Source organism: Stegodyphus dumicola, chromosome 6, assembly GCF_044657685.1.
Source record: "Stegodyphus dumicola isolate Sdum_Otavi_A_Nest chromosome 6, ASM4465768v1".
Classification (NCBI taxonomy): domain Eukaryota; kingdom Metazoa; phylum Arthropoda; class Arachnida; order Araneae; family Eresidae; genus Stegodyphus; species Stegodyphus dumicola.
The window spans coordinates 147,479,136-147,506,583 of NC_140773.1; the positions used below are offsets into that span (position 1 = coordinate 147,479,136).

The window sequence follows — 27,448 nt, forward strand, 5'->3', positions numbered from 1 at the left end:
AATTTAATTAACATAAAGTTAAAGACAGGCTAACTACAGGTTAACAAATATCCTTCTGTGTAATATGCATATAACTATATATAGTATATGTAAGGTACAAATTATATTTCACTGTAGTTGCAGGGTATTCGTGAAAGCTGGCTATAGGTTTTAATTTCTTAAATAGTGGTCCGAAGTGTACTTCCAATTTCGAATTTTGTCCAGATAAATTAGATAATTTTATAAAAATAGTTTCAATTATGTTGCTGAGTTGATTTTCGAAAGTTGAAAAAAAACTTCTTCTTCTGTGAAAAGAGTATCTTACTTTAGTGTCTATATAAATTCTGGACATAATGGAACCTTGGTTCACGAATTCAATTCGTTCTTCAAGGACGTTCGTCAACCGAAACAATGTTCCCCATAAGAATTAATATAAAATTAATTGAGTTGTTTCTTGACCTCAGATTGTTGTTTATTCAAACTTTACTACAATGCTTAGGCGCAAATTAGTTTTAAAATAAAACAAACAAAATAGAATGTCTAAAAGAATTTAAATTTTAACGTCACACCAGAAGGTTTTTTAAGATGCCTTAGGCTCTCGTTGAGTTTGCAGTTTATCTCTCTGTTTTTGAGCTCACTTTTGCCGACACAATTATTTGGTTTTTAACTTTATTATTAGACATAACTTTCTTCACACTTATGCCTCATAAAATTCAACAACAAAATCACAGTTTTTTTTTTTTAAAAAATAGCATATCTTTATAGCTACCGATACAAAGTTAAGTATTTATGTACATTTTTTAGCGCATAAGGGCTGTTATTCTCAAACCTCAATTTTGTATCGAATCATTTTTATTGCCCATTTCACTTTTTTAATAACTAACAGCTGGTGCAGCCAGCCGTCCAAAATAATTACTATAAAAAAGAATAGAATATATAATTTTGTAATGCAGCATGTAAACTAAATAATATTTTTAAACTATAAATATCTAGCTAGTGTAATTTCACGGGTACAGTTGGTAATTAATAAAAAAAAGACAAAAAACTGCGTTTATTTCTCTTTTTGTTCTTAAATCTATTGAAAATTCGCATTAAATCCCTTTAAAAGTCATTACAGTTTTGTATCTGCAATACAAATGAGAAGAGAAAAAGAGGAATAAAATAAAACGTTTTAATAACCATCTAAATGCAAAACGCCAGCTTTAACTAAAACATATTTAACTTTGTTTCTTTCCACCGACAGTGAGGCAGCCGGTCCACTGGGTAGTTAGCATATCGGCCAGGTAGTCCCGCTGACGGAAATAACTTGACCAAAAAACATATTTAACTATTACATTTCGGAGGATTGAATCTTTTTTTTACCATTTTAACTTGATTTTAAGTTGTAAAATTATTTATACAAATGCCAAACATTTGGCCACTAAGGCATTAGTGGCATTAGTAGATCTTTATTTCAAATCGATAGTCTTGATCTTGCTTCCCCATAGTTGAGAATAATCTAATTAAAAGATAATAGTGCAATGCATTTGTCATTATGCTCCTTATTCATGGACTGTCCAAAGAGTACAGACTGAGGAGTCCTTAAGTCTAACAATTCAACTGCTCAAACAAACAAGGAAGTGAGCCAACGCTGTGACAGATTTAGCTTTAACCAGGGTGCACCACGAGAAGGCCTGCAACGTTACAATCTCTCAGTTATAAAATAGATTTAGGATACCTCCTGCGGCTTAAGTCAGTCTTCTAATCAAATAAAATGTGTCTCAAATTTAAATTTAATGCTTTATTTTTGTCATCAGGTATGAAATCTTTGAGACTCTAGTTCCGAAGGGTGTAGTGTCCGAACTTATCATTCGAACTACAGATCGAGACGATGGAGCCCTTTACTCGTGTATAGCTGAAAACGAATTTGGAAATGACGAAAGAAAGATACGACTGCTAGTTATGGGTGAGTTACCTTACTTTTCTTCCCAGTTGATGTGGGTGTTATAACTATTTCACATTTTATCAATGTTATCAGATCAATATTTTATAAACATCGCATTCTTTACCAACTTCAGTTCAAAACATGATACTAAACCAACTGTGTTTTCAATTAATCTTCAGTTAATCTTTCCATTCCACATTGTCCCAGAAATGTAATAACTTATATTGTTTCTTATTCCAAATTTTTGCTTTAAAGTTGTCTAACTGTGGATATTAAATTATATTTTATGTAGAATATCCTACTTTTAACACACGCTGTTTCGCGAAAATGAGTGAATTGCAGCTGATGTTGCTGTAATAAAAGAAATTTCAGCAAAAATTATTTCGAAATTTTTAACCGTACTTTCTCCACCATTTAAAAAGTCAACTAATTTTGGAGAATATGGAAAAAGAAATCAGAGAAAGAGAAAATCTGAAAAGGCGCTACAACAATGCCTTGTATGATAAAAAGAAATGAAATACACTGCTCGACATTGAAAATGCAGCGCCAAGAAGGAGTGGTCAGAAATTTATGCAAATTTTAGAGTAGGCGCACGTCACTGAGTTATGCGAATGATGTGAAATGCGCAGCTCTCCGACGCACATGAAGTAAGATATAAGGGAAGTAACATGCAGAATGAGCAATATTCATGTTGTTATTTCTGCTAAACCAACTTTCTTCGATAATTCGTCTTTGTCCCGGAGAATACGTGTAATAGGTGAGAATGGCCAGGCCGCCGTCAACGAAGGCACTTCCAGCAGATATACGATTTTACGAGGGGTATGGTGATGGGACTGAGAAGATCGGACTAGGTGTTTACGTCATATCGCAGCTGATACCCACATGGATGCGAGCACAGTGCATCGGCTATGGCGAACATGTTTGGTTTGGAGTGCTATTGCCTACGATTCCAGGTCACCTCTAGTTCGTATTCAGGGCATTATGACGGCCCATTGATACTTGGATAATGTACTGTGGCCGGTGGCAATCCCTTACCTTCAGGGGCTGCCTAATGCAATTTTTCAGCAGGATAACGCACGACCACACAGTGCTCGCATCTGCCAACATGCTCTGCAAGGTATACAGATGCTTCCCTGGCCACCGTACTCTCCTGACCTGTCACCAATCGAACATGTGTGGGATGTGATTGGACGCCGTTTGCAGACTCTGCCGCTGCCTCGTTCAGAAAACGAACTGTGTCAAATGGTTGAAAGGGAATAGAGAGCCATCCCTCAGGCATCATCTGGACTGTTATTGACTCTATGCCTAGACGTGTTTCTCCGTGCATCGTTGTCCGCGGTGGTCTTACATCCTACTGATCCGACGCCGTTCTCGCTCTGTATTCTGACTATCAATTTGAAATAAAGATCACTTTTTGCTGCTTGCTGTCTCTGTCTTTATTCCAAATTTCATCACTTTCTGACCACTCCTTCTTGGTGTTGCATTTTCAATGTCGAGCAGTGTATGTAAAGCCATTTATTTGTGGAAAAGGAAGTCAGAAATGTTTAAAATTTGGAACAGGAGCGTTTTGTTTGAATGCTTGCGAGGAAATAGGGATTGAAATTAACATCGTTAACAGTGTTATTTAAGAAATAAATTTTAATATATAATATTTTTAAATACCCGTATAAGAGTTTTTCTTCAGAAGCTTCAGTTTCTTCAGGAATTTCTTCAAAATTAAAAAAAGCAAAGTATTTTTTTCTAATTTTTTTTTTTTTTTTAAATCCAGAGTTTAGTGATTAAACCTTTCAGAAACTCTTGGATCAGTAACAGTAGGGAATGTGAAGGTTGAAGGCTTTAATAAATTTTCTTCTTGCCAGCAGAAAATTTACCATTCTGCTTCTAGATAGGGTCCACGATCATTGGTCTTCCGCAATCATTGATAAAGTAGAAAATTTTTCTTTTGCCTACATGAAAGGCATTCTGCAATTAGAAATAATTATAACAACTTTGTCGTTATCCTATTCCATCTTTCCGTCTTCAGATTTAAATACCAATAATTCAGTCAGATATAAATGTCTGCAGATTCTTTTCAAATTAACCTTTCAAAACATTGTATTGTAAGTTTCTTAAAGATACCATCTCTGATTATAATTTTCGGGAAGATATATTTTCAGTGTGTTTTGATATATTGCATTTCGACCTTCAGGCAAACAAAATCGATCAAATTTCATATCATGAAACGCAAAACTTATTAAATCAAATGATTTTCTATGATTTATCATATTTGGTCACTTCACAGCAGTTTTTTACTTTGTTCGGCGAAAATTATCCACAGAGCTACTTCAAATTGTGCATGGGATTTCTTTTAAAACTTTCACATTCACAAAAATTTATTTTCTTTAGTTAATTCAATTTATGCTTTCAAAATTCTTATTTCTAGGTTTAATTATTATTTTACTCAACAGATGGCGCTACACTCGTTTTCGCTTTGCTCAGCGTATTGATTTCCTTATGAGATGTTTTTCATTCCTCCCATTTTTGCAATATTATCTTGTTGCAGAAAAAGAGGGGCTTTATGGTGTCCTTTGAAATCGATAGTTTTATTTAAAATCTACGCTAATCATGATAGCTTTTTTGCATTATAAATTTTACATTGTCATGCTTTACACCTATTTAGAGTTCGATTCAGTCTAGTAGGAGGTAGTAAAGAATCACTGATCCGGCAACAAAACGTTTTCTGAGAAAGTTCATGTATCTTCATTAGCCTAGTTTCAACGATAAAGTTTAATGTTAGAAAAAAGTACACATTCTCCTGTGGAACTACAGAACTTTTGATGATAAATTAATTCAATTTATTCTTTGAACTCAGCTGTGTTAATTATAAAATAAAATTATTCTTAACGTTTTCCTCGGAGTTAATGGAAACTAATACAATGAAGATTGTGTATTAAAGAAACGTTACTGCTGGTAGGTAATAACTTAAGAGAATTACTACACATTTTGCTGCTTATGTTGATATTTTATGTCAAACGTAAACTAAGGGACGCCATTTTCACCGAAGAAATGAGTACGAAAGGTGTTTGATGGAATTCATACAATCGACCATATAAGCGCTAAGAAAGAAAGCAGTATCAAAAATACAAATTACTGTAAAGTTTGGTAACAGAGTTTTATTTTAAATATTATCTGCTGATACTGCAGTCGGCCAGAATAGTTTCCATTATAAAAAATAATAAAAAAATATAATAATTTTAATGAGTCTAGCTCATGTAATTTCATGTGTCCAGCTAGTAATTAATAACAATATCTACAAAACTGCATTTATTGCTTTTAAATCGCTTCGTTTGTTAATTAATAATAGACAGAATAAATTTGAAAGGAAACTAAACATTTTACCCTTCACCAAATGGAAACAAACTGGCGAGTGAAAAATACAAATATCTTAGACCAAACTATATCAACACATTTTTTAAATCTCTGACCTGTTTTATTAAATTGGGAAAGCGAATATCTTAACGCTTTGCGAAATGGTAACTTATTTCTCTTAAATAGCTGAATTTTCGGATGAAATTTGAAGCATCAGTAAAAAATTTGTAGCTTTTTTTTTTTTTTTTTTTTTGGTTAATCAAGAAAGAATTCTTTAAGCACAAAATATGAAATAAACAAAAAACAAATTCGAAATTCTACTTTGAAACTATACTTCTTGTTGTGCTTCAGAATCTCCGTTAATAATCATTTTTTAATGAATTTTTAACTTTTCTCACCTAATCAGGTGTGTTTCTTCTATCTGTACACCTGAGGCAAGTCCCTCATTTGGTACATTCTAATTCCAGCTGTGACATTTGATTAGAGAGGATATGACATAATTATTTGTTATGAAGTAGAATTTGTGCTACATGTTTGCGTTTGCGCAGTATTCTTTTGTAATTACACACATAATGTTGCTAATGGTATTCTTCATTGATAAACTGATTTATAGTGCCTTATTGATAACTAGCTATATATGTAATACCTGTTTTACGATGTTATGGTACTTTTCTGTAATCGGGACCGGATTAAGAAATATATGTTATATATGCACGTGTGTGTGTGTATGTATGTAGGTGCATATATATTTGTGCGTGTGTACATACACGTACATACGTACTACATACATACATTTCTGAATCCAGTCCCGATAATGGAAGAGTACTCAATGTTATATGCAAATTCTGCTCGATTATCATTATGGAATTCTCCCGTCTACTTTTACTTTGATATATTCGCGTTTAAATGCATTAAGAAATCGCTATTATTATGCCAACAACAAATCTGCATATTTTGGCTGTTTTCTCTTATAAATATTTTCTGTACTATTCTACGGTATTTTCACTATGTTAGAAAATAGATATATGTATATTATATGGATATATTAGGATTAATATACAGAAATTATAGCATGATGTTTTCCAAAACAAAGAGTAAGTTTGAAATAAGAAACTTTTGCTGTGTTTTATTCGAAGCAACGGTTTTACAGATTCGTGAATTTGACGTGATATCGCCGATATCATTTAATGCAGCCTAGACAAGTTGTGGCACCCGCCATGCATTTTTATGCAGCCCGTGAGTAATGGTAATATTTTTTACAATAGTTTAAATTTTCTGTCTTCTTAGAGATCTTTAGGTAAAGTAAATTTGAATATATATTGTACTTTGAATTTTTCCACTGGGCAATCAGTTTCTAGTTTTATTCTAGATCCATGTAGCATCTATATTCAATCGAAATTAATTGTGCACAAAGAGAGCTATATCTGCTAGAGAAAATATATCTGCATTGTGATATTGATTTAAGAGAACTGTGCACTTCTGAAGGAATCAGCAATATTTATTTATTCGATCAAATTTTACAAACTTAAAGATTTTGTTCGAGAAAAGTTAATTACGTATTTTTGAATCAATTTTCATATGTGAACAAACATTTTCTGTCATGAATCTCAGCAAAAACGTTTTGCGGTTAATTATCACGAGTGATCATTTACAAGAATCTCCACTTCAAAAATAACACCTGAAAGTTTAAAAAAGAAATGGTGAAAGATGTAAAACAGTATCATTCGTCTTATGAAATTGTTAGCTGTGAGAAATTAATTAATTTTTATAATCTTGTCACTTTCCTTAATAATTACAACTATTTGTTTCTTAAAATTTTATTTGTGGCCCTCCACTTTCTTTTCAAGTCCCCTTTTCAATCTGCCCTCCTGTATCCAAAATCTTTTCCTATGTTTGACTTCATGGATATATACATAACTGTTTAATTTTTGGAAGATTAAGTACTTAAAGTTAGGTAAAACTAGTTTCAAGCGCGAAATTCCCTGAAATGCTGGGTAAGACTGTCAGTTGTTGAGTCTGTTTATCCGCCGCTTATGCCAACAGGAAAAGCTTCTCTTAAAAACGGCATGTTATTTCTGCAGCTTAACTTCTTGGGGGAAAGAATGAAATACTTCAGGTACTTACAAGCTATGAGGAAGATGTGTATTTTTTTTTTTTTTTTTTTTTTTTTTTTTTTTTGTGAATGTAAAGCAGCTATGTTTAGTTAGTTGGGATGTTCTTAAATCGAATCTAAACGGAGTGATATAACAGGAAAAATATGCGTTTAACTTTGAAATTCAAAAGTCAAAATTTAACATTTATGTATCTCATTTCCATGCAGTGAATATTCCTTTATATTATCTAATAGTTAATGAGTCATCTAAAATTTTATTAACAAAAGCGGTATAGTTTATTATTGTGGGATAATTTGATAAAAGTTATCCCACAATAATAACTTACACCGCTTATTTATTGTCAAATTATTTGTTTTGCTCATAACATTTGAACCATTTATTGAAGCAATAAAAAGCGGAAAATAATGCTAATTGGTATGGCATTTTGAATAGCTGCGCAATTTATATATACATACGGATGCATCCGACATTTTTTCTAATATTTATTGTGGATTTTCACAAATATTATATTATGGTATATTCATAATGTACATAAAAATTAAAACAAAAGTAACGTATTTGCCAAACTCTAGCAACCATGCGCATAATAATTCTTTAGGTAACCATATCGTAAGTTGAAATCTGAAAATTCACTAAATCACTTTCATTTCTGTAAAATAATCGCCAAACGGCGTTAAGGTAGTTGTGATAATACGTAAGTACCAAACATAATTCTGTTTTTAATTGCTGAAGCTAATTACATTTTTCTTTTAATCTTTAGAGTCGTAAAACTAGTTTTATTAGTTAAACAAGTTCATTTATCACTCCGGTATTCACCGCTTTCTACACTTCTTGTACTGAAATTGGAAGAAAATGCTTTTGTTTTGTTATTATAAATAAAAGTATAAATAAAATACGTAAAAATGTAAAATATGGCTTTTGAATAAAAAATGGCCGAATTTCTGTAGAAATTTAATCATTTAATCATTTCAGAATGTTGTTTTTAATATTCTCACGCACAAAAATCCGAACAGAAAGAATTTGCGTGCAGATCAAAATATAACAGTGACGAAAGTTTTCTGAGAATCTGAGCTGTACACTTTAATTTATAATATTTATTTTTCCTTCAGAGGTTCCTGCTCCGCCATTAGACGTAAAAATTAGAGAAATCTGGAGTCGAAGTGCTAGTGTAACTTGGGCACCACCTTACAGTGGAAATTCTCCAATTACAAAGTACATAGTACAATACTGGAGAGATATAGGTAAGTAAGTGTACGGAATTTTGTCTTATTTCACTTTTCAAATTTTGTGTATAGTTGCTAAATTTAATTCTTTGTTTATGATTTAGGTGAAATGTGAAAAGTATATATCCAATTAGAAATTTTTAAATAGAATAGAACATATTATAAAATGATTTTAAAATAGAACATACTATAAAATTATGTATAAAAATGATTTTAACACTATGGGTAGAATTGCTGTAAGTACATCATCAAACCTTTCGTAATGTCTTTGTGAAGAAAAATCATAATTAATAAATATTATTCACTATGCTTTAACAAATAATTAGCATATCTTTTTATGCAAAATTCTGTGTGATGACTTATTTTCAAGCACCCAGTTATAATCTTAATAAAGAATGTGCTTTTACTGAATCATATACAGCCATGCCAAAACGAGAAATTTTGTAACTAATGTAGAAAATTTATTTACAAATAAAATTATTTGAAGCAAAAATTTTTATTTCTCCTAAAACCAAATGTTCTGTGACACAATTATTTTTTGGTTGATAATCACTCATTTCATGGACCTTTTATTATATATTGAAGTCTGTCAAGATGGCTGAGTAAGGATGCGATTTGTTATTCTTTCACCATAAGTAATAGTGGTTCAACAAATTAGTGTGGCTTGTAAAACATAATTGGTGCCCTGACAAACTCGCGGCCATTGAAGCAAATTTATGCGGCCTGCGAATACATTTCCTTTAAGTTAATGACATTAATCATGTAATTAATTTATTATTAATTATGGTAACAATTTCAAGAGAGGTTTCAGATTTTAATGATTTTTGAGTCCAATTTTACATTATTTTCATTGGAATAAAAAACAAATAAATAATACCATCTACAAATGGAGCTAAATAATTTACGCTATAATGTAAACCTTATTTAAAGGTTTGAAAACAAAAATTTGATAACTTTTTCGCATTTTTCAAAACGTCAATTATGACTTTTTGTACTAAGAATAACCACTTTATTTGGAGCTGCATTTATATGTAAAAAGTTTTTTACGCAACTGAAAATTAGTGACAAAAAATGCTGACCGCTGAACATCTACAATTCGTGATAAAGATTTACAGTAATTTTTCACCCAAGATTAAAAAATTATTAAAACCAAAAACACTATTATATGCTAAAACTGAAAGTTATAGTCAGAAAGAAAAAAAATTAAAGTTGTTTACATTGAAATATATGTATTTTTTTCTGTATATGTCAAAGGAAAATTTAATAAATAAAAAAGACAATAGATTTATACTCAAATTTTGTTCCTATGGAAAGTTTTTGTATTTTTTTTAAATTTTTAAGTAAGTTATTTAGAGGTTAATTCAACATATTAGAATTATCTGAAACAAATGTTAGTCTGAAAATTTAATATTTTGCCAACAATACATTTGAATTATAAGTGTAACCAACAGGAATTTCTTGCAAATACCAACCTTTTCAAAACTGTAATTTTTCCTTTTCGTCATTATTATTACTATTTATAAATATTAAGTAAATGCAATTAAAAATTTAGTATAAAATATTTGTTTTATTAAAATGAAACTGGTTATTTTAGTTAACAAATATTTTTTTTAATTCGACTCGTCAGCTGCTTTCATATCGGGCATTCGGCCCGTATGCAGTTTGAATTTGAAGCCATAGGACTAATTAACCTCAGAATTTTATTTAATATAACGTCAAAGTTTACAGAATTAAATCTAAAATTGCAAAAATTTGTCATACAGCTAATATAAGTGTAAAAAATGTATTGTTGCTTGCGTATGGGTTCCTAGTGAATTGAATTGCCCACAGAACCGATGATAGCTTAATAAAATGTACTTTTCCTCCAAAAGAAAAACTTTGCAGTCTTGGAACTTTTCACAAAAACACGTATGTACACTTTCGTACGGCTCTTTTCAGTATGGCACAGCGCAATCAGTAGTTACCACTTCAAAGTACTAATAAAGTTAAACGCAACGCAATGTAAAGTGCATCTAAGAGCGAAGATGGTACAGAGATATCGCAATACTCCGAAGTCTACTCTGAACTCAAAACTGAGAAATGGTGCTCTCTCAGGTCTTGCATAGTTTTGCCCCAGCCGCCAAGAAATTTCCAGTACCTTCCATTTCTCGAAATTACTGAAAGGCATATATAGTTACAGTTACATATAGGGACAAATAATATGACACAGGCATTTAGGCTGATTGCAGTTATTAATAGAATTCCTGTTGAGGCAGCTCTGATACAAGCACACGGCAGTAAGAATGAGCATGGACACACTTGTAGTGGAGCTTTTGTTAAAATTGGCATGGATATCTCTCAAGCGTAGAAATAAAAATTTATGTTCCTTTTTCTGCTTTGAATTGATTGCTATTGATATGGCTTTGGACAGTGTTTTAGAGTGACATTTATCCGGAGAAACTGGGTTTTTATGGATAGCCGAAAGGTAATCCAATACTTAGATAACTGGAGAAATATTAAACACCTGAAATGAATTAAAGTTGTCGAAAAACTAAAGACCTTGCCCCATTCTCCTGTCCTCCATCTACAATTGATACCATACCATGTAAATCTAAAATATAATAATATAGATGATAGGCTAACAAGGGAGGGTACTTCCGTACCTCAGGTTTATGCTGAACCTTTGACCTACCTTGAACTATTCTCGAGAAGAAAGGCTTCTCGAAATTCTTGGAGACACCTACTAACACACACTCATAATATCGTACTACAGGTTCTGGCACTGCTACTGGATTCAAAGGTGACAGGAAGAACTCTGGCTCGGTTTACTAAAGGACATTTAAGGACCCTCAAATATTGCTGTGGTACTAAACCTTTTCCAGCTTGCGCCAAATGTAAAACCCATATAGCTACTTAGTTGCGTTGCCTTGATACGTTACGATTTGCTGAAGAGACCTAATTTTGTGTTGGAAGTTATGAAGGTCAATGAACTTATGACCTGACATGAAGTGACATGATCTGACATTATAAACAAGAACAAGACAGTTATACAAACACCAGACCAAAATATCACTACGTTCGGTGACTTTTGGCCCTTTCTCACTAACTTTGGAGATTAAAATTAGTCTCGAAAACCATCTTCAGTTTAGCGAGATAGCCATTGATTTCAATGTTAAATAAACTTGCCCTTGTAATCTTACGTTTCCGGCAAATCATCGTATTTCTTGAGGCCGTTCATGTTACATTATAGAAAATTCGTAACAGTATTCAGATTTGTTAGCATTATTGAAGTCTCATTTAATGAAAAATTCATTATCACACTTCCTAATATAAAACCTAATACTACCACAACACTAATAGAAAGCATATTACCGGGCTTAAAAAATTGGAACTTTTGCTGTCACTGTATAAGAAATTATAAACACATTATTAAGAGCTTTTCCTTTCAGATTTGTCGATCAGGCATTAGAGCCTAGTAAATATTTTTATCTATTCTTTCTGTACTGCTGAAAGTGTTGCCTGCTGTATTTTCTAAATATTTTTATCTTATTAGTACTGAAAGTTGAGCATTAAAAAAATAACCTTGTAGAAATATTTTGTATAAGGTACATTGCAATGATAATATATTTCGGAACTTAATCAATAAAACTAGCTATCATATTTCGAGAAGATATACGTTAAACATATAGTCGTTTTGCTCAATTACTTGTAACCGTAAATATCCGTTTTCAAATATGATGCATTTGAAATCAAAACAAACTTACAAATGTACATTTTGTTAATTCCTTAAGAACGAGTGATTCGATTATCTGTTACAATTAAGACTTTGCATTCAGCTTATGCGTTATAAAGAATTATTTGAATTTGATTTAAATTGATTTTGTGTTACTTTATGAAAATAATTTTAATTTTTAACTATGATATGCATGTATAACCTTTATTTTGTATAAATAAACACATATTTCAAAATATGATTATTTTATTTATCATTGCAACATTGTGATTGAAAAATTAATTTTATTTTTAATATTTTTTCCCAGAAACTTTTATTATGCCTTTAATAAAGGAAGTGTTGCCGATTCCATCTATCCGTGATTCTTAAAGAATGAGTATTGTAAGCTTGTCCAGCGATTGAACGTTGACCCTTTTATTCTATTCGTTTGCAGTTGTGCAGTTTGTGCTGTGGAGAGTGCTGCAAATTAATGATCAAATTAGACCGTAGTGAAAGCTTTTCTCCCGTACCATCACAAATATTCATTTATTAAGAAAATAGCCGTTGTACTTCCGGGAAAAAAATGGACAACAAACTTCTGAAGTTAAATTTATTTATTTTAATAGTATTACTTTAAACTCCTATTTTAGGCATTGTTAAAGTTTCGAAGTCTCAAAAGAAGCACGTATCGTTATAAAAGTACAGGAGTAGAAACAACATTTGCAATTATTAAATTAATTCTTTTCTAACATATTAAATTTGTACATTTCTTATTCCTTCTTTTCATTTTCCATCATTTATTAAATAAGATGTTTTCTGCAGTGCAATAATATTTATCAGTAAGCAACCAAACAATTTTCTAGCTGCAGATAGTTATGAAATAGTGAAAAGAGGCATAATTTAGAACTGTATGCCTTTCATTATTTCATAACTACCTGCTACTAATATGTAGATAGATAATATTAATATGAAAAGTATTTAAAAATATTTAGGGATCGTCCTTTTGAGATTTGCCTAAGAACTGCGGACAGAGTTCTATTGTTAATGTTCAGAAGCATACAGATAAAATATAAAATAAACATAGTATATGAAAAGAAAGAGGAACATGTCAATGTTAGATTTAAAAGTAGGCCCAAAAAGGCGATCTTAATTTATCGCAGATTTTGAATAAAACTCATCGATTTCAATGGCGATCAGAGCTAGGTCCCTCTTCTTAAGGAAAAAAAAAAAAAAAAGTTTGCAAGCAAAAATTGGACCCTATTTCTGATCACATTGAAATCACATACAAAATCAAACCCAAACTAAGTTTAAGTTTTTGGCTAATTTTAAAAAGTGTAGCACAATGAAAACGCGTTTTTAATTAATTTCAGTTTTTCATAGGAAATGGAAAGTAACGAAACTGCATTAAAAATTCCTGCAATATCTTCCACGTATGACCACCGAGTTACAGTATTGCAAAATGTTTGAAAAGTTTTTGTGGGATATGAAAGAAAAAAATAAGAAATAAAAAATTCTAAAAAAATGAAGCAGTATAATCTATTCATCCCTTCTTTCTACAACCACATGAAATAAAATGCTGCACGAGCTACGTTTTTGGCGTTTTGCCAAGACACCATGACGTCACTACTAGACGTGATGCTTTCTCTCGGGGAATTGAATCGCTGGAGGTGAACGTACACGTGCGTCATAGATCGCCCGCTGCTAAACCGAAAAGTCGAGTACTCTGAATATAAAGGGTTCGAGAAAAATTTTATTTTTTTAAATTTTTTCAGACAGGAGATAATGATTGATTTACGAAACAATTCGGGAGAGGCGCAAAAGAGGAAATAAGCTACGCAGCCATCGTCATTTGTGGCAGCGAAGAAAAAGAAAATGTAGGTCAGACATTAAATATCCTTTACATTGTTTTTGCATTTTTTAAAGCACCGTACGCGTTTAATTAACGCAGCATTACGTAAGACTTAGATGCTCGATCTTAGGTCTTTTACATTACGAATGTAACTTCTGAATCATAGACGAAACAGTGTATTTTGTGCAAATATAAAAAAAAAAGCACGCTTTTGCATAGACATTAAATCAACCACTTAATAGGAAAAAGTGCAACTCGTACAGTTAGGTTAGAAATAAATACATGCGAAATACTTGCGTTCCAAGATTTACTGCAATTTTGCTTGACATTATACTAAACAGGATATTTATGTACTGTAAGACATCATAACATGAAAAAATAGACTGCATAATATGTTGCACTATGAGATTAAGTAACCCAAAATATATTGTGCACTGAATTATAGATTTTCTCGGACGTATGAAAGAATGAGATTCTCATATTTTTGTCTAAATTTAAAAAGACCGTGAAAAATGAGGTAATGTAGTTTTTGTATTGTACGGAATGATGCAGGCCTTCATTTCACACCGAGAAAATGAAAGTATAAAATTATAACACAATAATAATGTAGTATAATTATAAACTATAGGATACTCTCTTTTTGTCTCAGAAGTTATACAAAATATGCACGTAAAGGAAAATAAACGGAAGACTTACTATTCACACAGATATACTATTCACAAAGACTAGTTTTATACATACAAAAACTACATATAATTACTGCAGTTTAATTTTTTTTCATACAAATAGTAATTGTTTTCCCAAATGGTAATATTAAGGTACAAATTTTAGTTTATGGCTTTTCTGGTGTGTTTAATCTGTTTGTATTCTCGCTTGATACTCCAACAATAGTCAGCATCATATGTACACCTTGTACACACACACAAAAGGGAGAGTTCTATATCTCCTGTTACATTGGGTCGATTCACGAAATTTAACTTTCATTTTTCATCCCTCGATAGCGCGTCTAAGGATGTATATTGGATTTATATATAGCATTGTTCTAACACAGGTGTTCAATCATAAAATCGGACTTTTTCTAAAACGGCATGCTGAGTTTTTTCATATTTCGACTCACCCCACTAGCGACTGAGCGGTAAAATCGCTGAATACTGCTAGTTCGATTCGAGATTCGAACCCCGCAAACGGGCTGGATGCATGGGTGTTTTTGGTAGTTTTCCCCATGTGCAACGTGTATACGAGCTAATTTACCTTAAAAAGTTCTCCACGAAAGCATCCCTTCCCTTAGGCAGATAGCCTCGAGGCTTTACCGTAATCACGTAAACAAACAAATCACATTCCGATTCTGCGACTCAAATTATGCTAAAGTGCCACGTTTTATAATAATCGCAAGAGTAGTACTTTAAAAATTAGCTCTAAAAAATTTAGCTCCCATATGTTAATTGAATTTGGTTTCTATTTATGCATATTTCTTGTTTATTAAACAACCTGCTTGATTCCTTCTTTCACATTTCGAAATTTAGGTTCAATCCAAATAAAAATTGTAGCTATTTTACGATTTGTTTTTAAAATTTGTATTTTTTAGTAAATTTTATAATTTTTTCGAAAGGGTTTCTGAATTATATATAATCTGTAAAATTTTTACCATTATCTTAAGGAAAATGTATTTCTAAGTATACTTGCAGAAAAATAGAATTTTTATTCAAAATTTCCAAAGGTACACGTGAATTTATATATTAGATCTTTTGAAAATTGGCATATTTGTTACGTATAATACAAATTAGGCATATTTGTTTGCATAATAACGACAAATGCGATTTGCGAACTTTAAATTATTTGAAAGAATGAATGATGCACTTTTTCCCGCTTCTTCGCAATAAGAAAAGATAAAGAAAAATAGGGTTGCTATAAATTAAGGATTTCGCCAAGTTAATTATTCTTGGTGGATATTGAAAAAGTGCACCAACATAAACTTTAAAATTTCTCGCTACGTTTCTCACCAAATTTTACAATATATAAAATTTTGGTATATAATTTGAGTCATAGAATCGAAATATGAAAAACAAAATCGGCATGCCATTTCAGTCCGTTTTCTGCCGTCAGTCAAAATAGTCTGATTTTGTGTCAAAACCCCTGCGTTAGAAAATGCTATATATAGACATAATGTTATAGATATCGAATGTAATATATATCGCGCTTTCGAGACATGAAAATTAAATTTCTTCAAACAGTCCAGTAGAAAAGAAAATATAGAACAATTCCATTTTACAACCAAGCATTTTGAAACTCTCCAAAAGTTGCTGGACAGTTTCCCTGTAATTCTGTTAAAATTACAGGGAACTGGTAATGCACAGGGTTACTTGGAAATACACAAGCGTGCATTTCTAAGAAAGTCTTTAACAATGTCGTTTGAATGCCAACCAAGCATTCTTTTGAAGTGTGTCATTGTTCCGATGAAATGTTCATCTTTAACGAGCTGCCAAACCTGTGGATTATCAAATTCACCGGCCTTTATCTTTTCAAGTGACGGGCTAGGAAATGCTGAAATGAGATACTTGAAACAGTCTCCTTTAATTGGCAAAGCTTTAACAAATTGCTTCATAAGACCCGTTTTATATGCAGAAGTGGAAATATAATGCTCTCTCTTCGACAAGTGTCTGATGTAGAATGTTTGAATTCCCAGGTTTTTGTTCAGATCTTAGTGGCCGGTTTGACTGCACACAACGGTTCTCACGAGCTGTGCTATCCCACACGAGCTGGTCTCGCGAGCTGTGCTGTCTAAAAGGGTAGAAAACTGCTCTTTTCCTATAAAATTATACTATCAACGATTCTAACATAAACTTTTAAACATAAACACAGCACATTTATGTGTTATCATTCTCCCATAAGAGAAATGTTTAATATTCCTACTTATACTTAAAAACTTAAGGTTATTCGTAGTCCCTCTCCTCTATTAAAGGTTTTAGGCGATCTGTCTGCGACCCTCCCCTCTTCGATACGGCACTGGATATCTATAGAATTTCCTTATGTTCGTTCTATTTTTTAAAGAAAAACTGAATTAGGTTTGATTTTATGTATTTCTTCACTTTTTAAGTACATAATTAAGTATGAAAATGTTTTTCCCCCTTTGCAGTATACACTGTTTTACATTGTGTGGAATATTTGGTCTAATTGAGGTACTGAGTTTTGATATCCCTGATATAATCTATCGTTTTAAAGAATGGGAGAAATCAAACTTACTCATCTTTCTCTAGTTCATTCTAGTGCAAGTTCGGGCAAACTAAATTTCACGGCTCTAAAACCGTTCTTACAGTTACTTACTTTTCTGTCTTTTGATCTTCTAAGTAAAATTAATTTAAATTTATAACGTATTTAAAATTTTTGAGCTTTTAAACTATTTTTAACTTCCCTCCTTCATTAGCAAGAAATGGCAGTTTTCAAAAAATTGAAACACATCTGGCTACACTTCGACATCCCTGTTCAATAGAAATTACTAGTGCATCCAAGTTATTGAGAACTTGAGATTTTAGAACTGCAGTGCGATACTGATTTAAGAGAATTGCATAGTTGTGAAGAAATATACAAATTCCACAATGTTTTTAATTCATACAAATTTGGCAAACAGGGATTTGCTTCAGAAATGTTGGGTTATTGTTGGATGAAGCTACATATACGAATAAGCATTCAGTGCGGTCTTCCTGTTTTTATACTTGATTTGGGGAAAGTTTTATACTCGTTGTAAAAAAATAAAAATACAAGAAGTTTGACTCTCATACGATAAAAACTGACCAGGATATGTAATTTCAAAATTTGCAATTTTTGATGCCGTTTTCAACTTGAAGGATCGATTAATTAATTTAGAATGATTCGAAGTAATGAACTTATGTACGGTGCTGCAAAAAAATTAGTACAATTTAACACGCCGTATATGGAAGTCATGTTTGGTCTGCATCAGATTTTATTAAATTAAAAATAAAACAAATTAAATTCCGCTAAGAATAAATTTTATCTAAAAATAGTATTTCTATGTATGACCCGTCCTTCTTTCAATCCCAAATGGGGCCTTCAACCAAAACGTTTGCGCAACGTGCTTAATTATTTCCCAATAAGTGTTCTTTTTTTTTTTTTATTTTTATTTTTTTTATTTATTTATTTATTTATTTATTTATTTATTTATTTTTACTATAACTGCAATAGAACTATGGAGGTAAGATGGACTAGCCCTAAACAAGCTTCTCCCGTACCCTGCTCTGAAGCACCGGCGATCCCTACGTGGTGACCAAAACATTGAGTCATTTACCATTGAGTTCAATGGGATTTAACGCGCTCGGATGTAAATATTTTGTAATTACGTCGTAAATATACATATAAATGTATATATTTTCTTTTTCTACAACACTTCAGAGTCCTAAGTATATGAAAACAACATATTTTTAAACAACATTCCATTCTGAACGGAATTAAATGCCATACTTTTCACGGGACAGTTTTCTCAAAATGGTTTAATTTGAATGAAATATTTTCACAAGTTTTCGTTAACTACATTAGAAAAAAAATTAAGGTAATTCGATTTTATTCGGTTAAGGTACAAAAATTAAGATCAAAGTTTATTGTATTATTAATATTAAAATTATGCATTATTTCTTTTCTATTTATAGAGCTTCTTCCTAAAATACTTCCTTAAATGTGACATGATTTTTTGGTTTCTGAGGCATCTTTTAAATCGAAAAATGTAAGTCAATTTATAATTAATGCTCTATTCTAATCGGTTCGTTTTAAATTAGAGAATTATTAGGAATTAGCGAAATACTTTAAATAGTACTTGACCTTCACTGAACATTTCTGAAAGGGAATAAAATAAGTTTTTTTTAAGTATTATTTAAAACTTGTAACTGAGTTATTATAAAATGTAAGGGGAATAATTCTTTTAATTATACTTATCAGATTTTTTTACCCTTCATTTCAACAATACATATTCCAAAACTCTTTATTACGTTCTTAAGTGCGCATCTCATAGCAGTTGCTTTACAATACCTTTTAACAGATTGTTTTCCAATACGAACAATTCTTACTTAAATAGTTTTATAATGTATTTGTCAACAGGATTTCAATTTATGTTTACAATTCAATATTAAGATTATTATATATTTAGATAACATTTATAATCATTATAAATTAGATACATTTAATAATTAGATTTCTTCACAGTACTTTCACAGTTGTTTATAAGTGAATAAATTCTTCATTTCAAACACATTTATAAATAATTTAATGATCTGAGTACGTTAAGAAGCCAGCATAAAACTCGAATTTCCGAGAAAAAAAAGACTTGCGTGGGAAACATTTAACAATCTGGAATCAATAAGAGGACCATTCATGATCGGACCTCCTTTGGCAGGATATACAAATGTTTTCACCTTCGTCGATTACCCTATTTTCAAATTCTTAATAAGCTGTCTTGATGATGTAGCACGTTCACATGGTCACATCATCTTGACCGCACATGGTACTTTCGCCAAATTCGCAAATGTATCCCTTTTCTGTTCCACACATTTGTGTAAAACTGTACATAATTTTACACAAATGTGTGGTTCCAAATCAAGGGAAAGCTAACTTATTGGCATCTCTGTGTGTATATTTATTAATTTTGACGAGGATTGCAGCATTTGATGGTAATTTTATTTTTAATTAACGCAAATAAGTAAAACGTGTAAGCCCAAAGTGATTATTTTTCAGATATATAAAATTAAAACGATGAGTTTAAAATGAGCAGCAGTAAAGCCTCTTCTCTAAAAAATTTTTAAAAATACATGTTACAATAATATATGGATGTGAAAAAAAAATTTGTTTTATTTAAAACATTTTGGCGTTTGGAAAATAAAATAAAAGTAGCGAATGCTCTATCAAGGGTATCGAAAGACGTATACAATTTTAAATGTACCGTAAGGTATTTTTCATTCTTTAAGCATAACATTTTTCTTAAAATCTATATTTTTGTAGTTCAACAGCTTAGAATTTTATAAAACAAATTCATAATCAAAATCGCTGTTGTTAGTTATCGAAAAATAACCAAGATGTGATTTTCGCGTAAATGTCACTAAACTATACAAATTGCTATTATCCATCACACTATGAATGTTTCTTTCATGCGAAAGTGTCCCTTTTTCGATTTGTATGGAACTGTCGTGTGTCGAAATACTGTCAGAACCCTGTCAAGCGAGCTTCTGAATGTAAACATAGAACACCCTATCTGGTGACCCAAGCTTCAAAGCAGTGCTTCACTTCTAGCGCTGGTTGGCCCCTCTTTCCTTTTCTACCTCAATGAATAGAACGACAATAGCAAAATTGTAGAAAATGACAAAACTAGAACCGAATCAAATTTTAACATAAAGTTATGAAGAAAGAAAGATTCCTACACCTAGCTAGAAGTGCGGGTGCAGAAAAAGATGGACGGGCAAATATTCTTTTGTTACTAATAATTACGATCGCTTGCCAATATATTTTTGGCCTCAAAATCAAGTTGCCGCTAAGAAACGTGAGAATTTTAATCTTCTTTAAACTGAGAATACATACGAGGTTTTGAAAACTGCATTTCTTTTCCGTATGCTAAGTTGCATCATTTCAAAAACCAGTATATAGGTGTGTGTTTACTGTATGAAATAATTACCTGCTGTATTTTAGCGCTGTGTGTCACTAATGTTATTGCCATCAGTCACTTTCAAATTTGTGCAAGATTCCTCCTTTATATTTTTTTCACCCCGCCCCCTTTTTTCGTCCTCTTGCTGTTTTGCCGTTGTAAATCGCTGGTACTGAATCAGTGGATACGGTGACATAATTGCATACGCAGTTATCATTCAGATTGTATGCTACACTCCTCAACGTTTTTCATTAACACTTGTTATTCGATTTGTAGAATACATTTGTTTTTCACTGGTATCTATCTAGAGCCGATATATGTTGCATCTACCAAAATTATATAAGACATACTAGGCAGCTTCAATTTTATTGAAATGCAGAATTGAATCTTGCAGAAAGGAAAAATATTCTTCATGAAGATGTCATAGTATACCATAAGACTGCCATAAGACAGAATCATAACCTTCAAAAGCATCTTTACATACTTTCTCGTGCTTCACTGCAAGCTTAAAATATTAATATTATTTGCACTAATTGTGTTTATGATTCTGTAATAATTTGCTCATATGTAATTTCTAAACTGATCGCAATTTATTTTTAATGAGATAAAATTTTCGTTAAAATAACACCAAACCATTGTAATTGTCTTCTTTTCTGTAAAGAATACATTTTAGGCACATATCATAATTTGAGCTCCGTTTCTTATTGTATTATTCAGGAGGAGCTCCGCATCGTTTGCTGGAAATTTCAGCTCCTAGTTCACAGACTTCGGCGATAATGAAAGAGCTGCACCCGGGTACTTCTTACGTTCTGAAAGTGGTCGCAGAGAACGCTGTTGGTAGAGGCGAACCATCTGATGCTGCATTCTTCAAGACAGGGGAAGAAGGTGATTATACTTTCTTTTTTAAAACTTATTTTGCTTGAAAGAAATATGCTTGGATATTTGTGGCAAATAATGCATATGAATACAGTTTAGAGAGACTTAAGGTAAAATATTTGAAAATTATTTATTTTTTGTACTAGTTAACTAGTTTTACTTGCTAAAAGTTTTGAGAACTTAGCGATTTCATTTGTGTATTAACTTTTGCTGTACTATTAGTTACTACATTCTATCCTCTTTTTATTTCGCAGAACCCAGTTCGCCGCCAGCCGATATTATAGCCGAACCAAAAGGTTCTTCTACTATTCGAGTGTCTTGGAAGGTAAAGAGGATTCATATTCTGTTCCTGTTTAAAATGGAATTTTTCTCTTTTGAATTGTTTTTGAGTTTCTAATCTCAGATTATATTTTGAAGAGAGTAGAATTTTAAATAAATGTGAAAAAGAGAACAAATACCTGATATTGAAATTCTTTGTTGAATTTTCATTTTTCTCACCTTCAAAAATTGTATAAATGGATAATATTTCTAAAAATGGCTAATAATATATTGAACAGTAAAACACGTCTGCATTTTAACTAACATACAAAACTGAATTAAAAAAAAACTTGGTATTAGTACTATTTCGTTTAAACTGGATGAAATAAAGAACATAAAATAGTAAAATTTTCAAGATGAAGGCTACTGGAATAGTATCTTACAATAATAATTATCTCAAATTGGCATTTATATTTGTTTTTATTAATCAGTTGCTGTAATCTTAAATTTTTCCTAACCTTTTTTAAAGTGTATAATACCACTAAACTGAGTTTTCATTTCGACAGCCACCACCCAAGGACAGCTGGAATGGTGAACTAAAGGGTTATTACATCGGCTACAAGTCCCGAGATTCTAACCAGCCTTATTCCTACAAAACCATGGAGTATTTGCCAGAAGTGCAGCAGGAGTTCTTTCTCACCAATCTTTTGAAGGCGTCAGATTACAGTGTCGTCGTCAAAGCTTTCAACTCGGCCGGAAGTGGACCGCCTTCGCACGAACTGTATGTTAGGACTCTTGATGGAGGTGAATTGAAAGGCTTTTATTGCTTTACTCTACACCAAAAAGAAAACAAAGATTTAATGCTAGTCAGAAATTTTATTTGGGGACATTCTCGGAATTTTAGTACTCAGTCGAATATTTAAAAAAGATATTCTTTTATAAATGTTTTGCCTGAGGGAAAAAAACTTTATAAGTATCTTGCTTAATTTACTTTTTAATGATATTTGAAATTTTTCTTTATCTTATAAAAGCTATTGAAGGTCACTAGATAAAGTGCTTTTAATCAGAAAGATGGTGTTGGGAAGACGGAATTCTACCGGCGAAAATTTTAAACAATTGCACATTTTTTGAAAACTCAACTAACTTCAAAATCATTTGTCATTATAACTTTTTTAATATTCTGCCGCCAAGTCTTCTTTTTCTTATTTTTACAACAGTTACACTTCATGACTAAGAAATAGCGTTTGAAATTAAACAATTTTTATGTAGGAGAAGCATAAAAAATAGAGGCATACTTATGTATGTATATATTACTAATTCCATCCATAACTCATCTAAGTGAATCTTTAGTGAAAATATATTATTTGAAAAAATGTAAAATTTCACTTTTATAAGTTAAATAATTTATTGAAGGAAATAAAAACGTTATTTTGAAAAAGAAAAATTTTTCAATTATTTTATTACTAAAGCCTTTGCACCTTACCTGAAGAAATAAATAATTATTATAAGAATTTATTTAAAAGTGTATCGGACAGGAAAAGTTAACGAAAAAATTATAAATTGTAAGTACTATTTTACTTTAGGTGGTTTATTTTGTCAACATATTTTTAAACCGTTAATAGTGTTATAAAACATTTAAAATTAAATTTAATTATATTAGCTTGCAGTTAAAGCAAATATTTTGGAAAAGTATAGCATAAAAACATGATTTCATCTTGTATAATGCAGGACTGAAGCTTCTTTTCATAGTGTAGACAGTTTGCTTTTAATCCGGAAAGTTCAAACTAAACTTTCTAATTTGTTTTAATCTATATATAATCATAAATAATACAATCAGTACATAATAATAATTATGTAATTTTCTGCAAAAAAGCTTCTGCAACAGAACATTATTTTCGGTACTATTTAATATATTTTCGATATTATAAATTTTATTTACATGAAAAAATATGTTTTTATACTCATAAAGTTTTATTTTTAAGCTTGAGTTTCTGTTGTTTATATAGGTATTAGCTTATTATTAATCATGTAAGGAATATACGTTATTTTGTGTGTGTATGTAATGACCTGAGGCTCAGTGCGAGACCAAAGTGTTGTATCAGTCCATTTCTTCAAATTATAAAGAATGGGACTGCACAATTATTGCTTAAGCGTCTTTATCATTATCTTATATTTGCATCTAATTTCAAATAATCAGCTTTAAAACACAAATGTAAAGTATAAAAGTAAGCATCTTTCTTATATATAGGAAGCAACCAACACAGATTAAGACCCAAAACTAAAAAGTTTTACTTCTTTGTTTTAGAAAAGAGAGGAGCAGTTAGTTTGTAATTTTTATTTCTTTTTGTTGGTCTAGTATTATTTCGCTACTGTTTCTTATTTGAAGATTTAAATTTTAAAATCGTTGGAACAATGTTTTAAAAGCCTTTATTGTATAACTCTGAACTGGTATCGCAGAGACCGTCTGTTGTATGTTGATGACATTAAACGTTTAAATGACCATGCTAATAAAAAAATGGAGTTTCAAATGCATCAGCTGTGAACTTTAAGAAAGAACAGTCTCCTGATTAAATTAGTAAAGCGATTTCAAAGTATTTTAGGAATCTCTTTTTAATAAATTTCGCGTTATGCAGTTTCTGTGAGAGATATTATCCTCCACGAAGGCATCCCTCCCCTTGGGCTGATAGCCCTCAAGTGCTTTGCTAAAATTAATAATTTAAATGAACAAAATTAAATAAACAAATAATTAGTAATAAACAAAATAGTAATTAAATAAACAAAATGAGAGACCTTAATTAATGACGTTACCGGCCAATGTAAGAATCCCGAAAAGGACTCCCATTTATAAGAAAAAAAAAAGAAAAAGGTGATAAAACAAATATTACTTTCGAGTTTTAGAGGATGTTTTTAGTACTTACAAAAATATATATATATATAGTCAGACATACTGTTGTAATTCAAGCCTTTCATATTAACCAAACATTGACTTTCAAAACTGAAGCAGACATACTTAAAAACTGTAGATATTATGGATATAAATGATGACTAAATATTATTAGATGATTTTTTGTCTTCTATTTCAAATGCCACATGAATTTCTTACATTTAGTTTAACACACCGTAGTCAATATGAACAAATGCAAGAGTTTGCTGGTTTTCCAATTTTAGGTGACATTATATATGTTAATTTTGCTTACAGTGTTGTGCATTTACATATCGTTCTTGCTTGTTATTGTTTTAGATTTTATGGGTTATTTGATATCACAATAAATTCAAACATTTTGTCTTCAAAAAGGTTTCGACTATTGAAAATATTGCAAGAACGCTCGACTTTTATAAAGCGAAGGAAATCTTCAACTTGAATTAAAGCCTTTATTATATATTATACACATCTTTGCGGTTACAGAAATGTTGCAAAAAATTAAATAAAACATTTAATGTGATTGAAATGCTATATAAAATGTCTGGATAAAAGATTTCCGTACTACGCCGTAAAATATCCTCAAAATGTAAAAGATTTCAACATTTGTTAAGGAGAGAAAAAATTATTCATGTAGATTGCGTTTTGAAAGCATTTATGAAATTCTCTTTCTCAGAATTGCCGCCTGCTCCTTCCCTGTTTGTGTTGGCTACGTCTCCTACTTCCGTTAGCCTACGTTGGAGTACTAGAAAAATAGACAATCCTCTGACTGGTACGTATTACAGAGTTTATTTCTCTCAGAGAAAAAAACTAATAAATATAAGCTATCTTTACGAAAACAGATCACATAAGGAAAATATCACTAACAATTTATGCATTTCCTGATTATTACAATCTCATTTATTTTATTAAAATGTCAATCTTAAATCGATAATTTAATGGAGACAAATCTGTATTCTTTGATATATAATGTAACATCTCGTTTTGATACATTTTGTATGGCACTGTGGTTCAGTATGCGAGAGAAAACTTCTCAAGAACTTGAAAATGAGTAGAAAGTTTTTAGTCTTTACAGTAAAACTTTCTCTGAGTTTATATGATTATATGCAAGAACACAAGCTTATTTAGTAAAGTTTCAACAAGTAATTAAAATCTGTTATATTTTTTAGCTGCATGTTATTCGTTATTTATTTTTCCTTGATAAGAATTTTATGAAGTTAACAAGGAACATTTTTAGCAATATTTTTCTTAGTTTATTGAATTGCTAGTGCTAAAATATCATTCTCTTTACATATCAATGTTACCCGTGTTGTTTTAATATTTTTAGACTACAATTTAGCAATTGTTATAGTTTTGTGCAATTAATTCACTTGCTAAATAAAATGAGTCTGACTTTTAACTCCAATCACAATCTAAAAATGAACCGTTTTCTGAAGGGGCAATGATTTAATAGAATCGTTTGTGTCCTATCAATATTAAATGCTGAAACCAAATTTATTTTTATCTGTATAACTATCCTAAAGTGATTTAGAATTCTAAAATTCATTCCTGTTTTCAACTTTTTAGTTTCTTTCTGTTTGAATGCAATGATTTAACAGAATCGTTTGTGTCCTATCAATATTAAATGCTGAAACCAAATTTATTTTTTTTCTTCATAACTATCCTAAAGTGATTTAGGAATTCTAAAATTCATAGTTTTCAATTTTTAAGTTTCTTTCTGTTTGAATGTTTAACATTTCGAAGAACTCAACAGTGGTCGGATTTCAGTTTTTTGCATGTGAGGTTACATTATAAAAACTATAAGATATTACATTATAAGGGTATTAATATCAAAGTCGCTCTTCAGAAACTGTATTTCACTAAAGTTCCAAGTAAATCTAGCATAACTAAAGAAAGTTTCATTTATTTCCGATTAATAGAATTTCTTTATTATTTTTCGTTTTACGATTATAATGTATTCCTAAATAATTTTATTGAATCCTCACCTTACTGTTAACTTCTGACAGGTTATACAGTTCACTATAGAGAAGAACAGGGCCAATGGCAGGAAGTGGCTGTTGTTGCCCCAGAAGATAATACCTACACGCTTAGTAATTTGCAACCTGAGAGACTCTACCAGATATATGTAACTGCCACTAACCAATACGGAAAGGGAGATCCTAGCGAAATAGTTGCTATTAAGACAGAAGAGGGAGGTAAGTCTGTTATATTTTACTTTTAATGCAATATAACTTGTATTTCGAAATTTCGTTTATTTTGGTATTTTATAATTTCGCTTTTATGCCGGATAAAGTGAAAACAATGTTTTTATATTACCATGATATTAAATCTTGCAGAATTGCTTTTTATAACATCTTTACTCAATCTATCGATATTTAACTTATTTAGGAATGTTAAAAAATCTAGAATAAAAAAAATATAAAAAATAATAAAAAATTACTTCAAGATGCTATGTTTGCGTGAATTTAACACTTTTCAAATGTTGTGAGATTGTGTACGATTCATTGGATAAAACAATGAATACTACAACTGATAAAATATAACTTAAGTTATCAATAGATTAATTTGTAATTCCGTTTATCACAGTTAATTAATTACCTTATGAAGTATAAAATAAGAGGTTAGATCT

The 27,448-nt window shown here is 30.9% G+C and overlaps 1 protein-coding gene across 1 annotated transcript in view; it reads left to right on the plus strand.

Annotated features, from left to right (window-relative positions):
- The window catches only part of LOC118201405 (cell adhesion molecule Dscam1-like), an 86,592-nt gene that overhangs the window by 44,325 nt on the left and 14,819 nt on the right, over positions 1-27,448 (plus strand). Inside the window, exons 18-24 of the mRNA XM_085817956.1 lie at positions 1,776-1,924; positions 8,475-8,606; positions 21,483-21,650; positions 21,896-21,966; positions 22,466-22,703; positions 25,496-25,591; positions 26,826-27,014. Of these exons, the coding sequence (XP_085674082.1) occupies positions 1,776-1,924; positions 8,475-8,606; positions 21,483-21,650; positions 21,896-21,966; positions 22,466-22,703; positions 25,496-25,591; positions 26,826-27,014 (1,043 nt within the window). The remainder of the gene's footprint in view (positions 1-1,775; positions 1,925-8,474; positions 8,607-21,482; positions 21,651-21,895; positions 21,967-22,465; positions 22,704-25,495; positions 25,592-26,825; positions 27,015-27,448) is intronic.